The 2498-nt window shown below is 43.3% G+C and overlaps 1 protein-coding gene across 1 annotated transcript; it reads right to left on the reverse strand.

Annotated features, from left to right (window-relative positions):
- Positions 1–985: 985 nt before the first annotated feature.
- On the reverse strand, positions 986–1312 carry SARC_05932 (hypothetical protein; the record flags this gene model as incomplete). Its single annotated transcript, XM_014300190.1, has 1 exon — positions 986–1312. The coding sequence occupies one exon, from the start codon at positions 1310–1312 to the stop codon at positions 986–988; it is 327 nt and encodes a 108-aa protein (XP_014155665.1).
- Between the last annotated feature and the right edge of the window lie 1186 nt (positions 1313–2498).

Here is a 2498-nt window from a genome sequence, read left to right on the forward strand (position 1 = left end):
TAGGACAAAGCTGCCGCCATTGAATCTGAATATTTTGATACATAACTGCAAGACGTCCGAGTTGTCAATTCCCAAGTTCCGAAGGACTTTGTCGTTTCCTTTAACTGTACATGGCCGTAGATGAGTCGGTCATCACCAACAAGGAGTTGCTGGGTTTTATGTGCCATGCGAGTAGAAGCGAGTCTCTCATTTGTTCCATATTCTTGCAACGAAAGTATAGGTTCCCCTGTTCTTGATGTACGGGATTGCTCCATATCTCAGTTTGGAAACAGGCATTCCCTGTCAGTTCTCGATCTTGGTCCTCCAACTAAACCGCTCTGCTTTGAAATGTAATCAAGTGTTAGTTGAGATGACTTACTTTCTTGAAAGTCGCCCCTGATAGTCGCACCTTGGAGAATGTCAGCTTTATGATGTGCAGTACTTCGGCCAAATACGGAGGTATATTGGGATCCGCAAACGCTGCCCGCTGAATGGATACCAAGTGCGACTGCGATAGTTTCAATGGAACTTTTACTGATTTTTGAATGATACTTCGCAAGTTGTTGTTATCAGTTGAGCTATCTTTGCTCCATAAGAGTTCGTCATCCGAATTTGATTTCTGGAGAAATCGATAATTACTCCCAAATACTCTGATATTCGTACTGCCAACTCTCCTTGTCCTTCTCCCTTTGCCAACTCCAATCCCACCTCGTGATTGAGATTGCTTAAAAATGCAGTGTAGGCATGCTAGCAGTAGTAGGTCGTCCGGTTACAATAACATTCTGATACCATTTGCCCTGACACCATTCGTATTGTATTCATCAGGAGATGGAAGTATCGCGGACTAAATGTTGTCCCCATTGGCAAGGCCAAAAACACCGAAGCTGCCCGGTTCTGTCCCAAAACTGTCACATTTTTTGGGTCTGCCATTCCCAGCGCGTAGAAGTCATCCTTGTAATCCGCTGACAGCATGTGGTCTAATCTTTCGCCCCTAGATGTAGCTTGTCTAGTCCCTCCATGCATTTTTTTCTTCCTTTTGGCGTTTTGATTGATCTTCGCGGGACTGAGTATCAACCGTGCTCGCAACCCATCCAATTTTAGAATCATGAAGTCGATATGGACTAAATATCGTCCCATTTCGCTGCATTTGCGAATCAATCTTTGCTCCTGAAGCCTCATCAGCTCCGTCTTCTCCATCTGATTCGTCACTTCTGGGGTCGAGATCCATTTCCCCCGATTCGATGGCTGCGGGCCCCCCTTCGGACCCCACTCCGGTCGGACCCCGTAGTGTATCGCATCGCATATCTTTCGCAATGCTCCGCACGTCCTTCATTGCCGTAACTTAGAACGTACTCTCGATTATAGAGATACACCACTGATAATTAATATTATTGTATTTGGTTTCTAGGGCTAATTACACCCAGCTATCTGCGGCTAGCCGAACCGTAGAATTGCCCTTAGATACTGTTGTTCTGCCTTAACTGCCTTAGCTTCTCCTTCTCAAACATTTGAGCTTTCTTGTGTCTGCTCTTTCCTTCTTTAGCTGCTGTCACAATGACAGCCTCGTGTTGTTTCTTGACTTGAGTGTTATAAAGTTTCTGCAGTAGAGGGTCCTATTGATTAAATGTGTAGGTTTGGTGCTTTAGGAGTGCTGAGAAATTACTTCCTTTTTGCATTCGTATCTCCTTCAGCTCCAAGGTCAATTTAAAATCCTGGATTAGTTCAACGACTAAACTAATCAGTACAGTTTGTCGTTGTTCAGCGTCGGTGATGTTACCTCAGATCTGCTTCAACGTGATGAGACAGATGTTATACCAATTCTTCAATCGTAGAAACTCGTCCTGAACAGAATTCTTCTGAGTGTCCTTCCAAGGTTTGAGCGAACAAGGTCGTGAACGAAGTTCTCTCGGAAAGGTTACCTCTTCGATAAGATCAGTGTTCACCAGTAACTTGGATTCCCCAGTTGATAAGTTGACTTCTGCCGGTCGTACATTGTCGTGGGAGGCGGTGGCGAATTTTAAATTTGAAGTCCTTCTGAGTGAGGGTCTTATGACGTATAGCCCTGAGGGGCCGTCGATTGAAATTGAGTAGCCCGTACGGTCGAATCCTTCTTGAGCTTGATTTGCCCTAGAAGTCGTTGGGCGATAGCGGTTTGTGCTTCTTCGTTCATACTAGATGTAGATGATTAGGAGTTTTTTTTTTTTGGAATGACCTTCTCTTCGACTAATTAAAGTGAAGGAAAATATGATGAATATCATGAGGTATTACATGAGTTTTATATACTACACCATTATTGCATGGAATAGTGCAGAAGATATTTCGTGGTAGCTCCAGAAATAAATTGTGTTGATTTACGTAGCTAGCGGCGGAGTAAATAATTATGTAACACAGCTCAAGCAATTTAGGAAACAACCAACCACTATTACCGAATCATATTCCAACATTTGATGATGTAGAACATCTCAGAAAATGTAAAACGCATGTACATAAATGAAATTTTATTTAGAGTAGCTCTGGTC

The sequence above is a fragment of the Sphaeroforma arctica genome, assembly GCF_001186125.1.
Source record: "Sphaeroforma arctica JP610 unplaced genomic scaffold supercont1.403, whole genome shotgun sequence".
Taxonomy (NCBI): Eukaryota; class Ichthyosporea; order Ichthyophonida; genus Sphaeroforma; species Sphaeroforma arctica.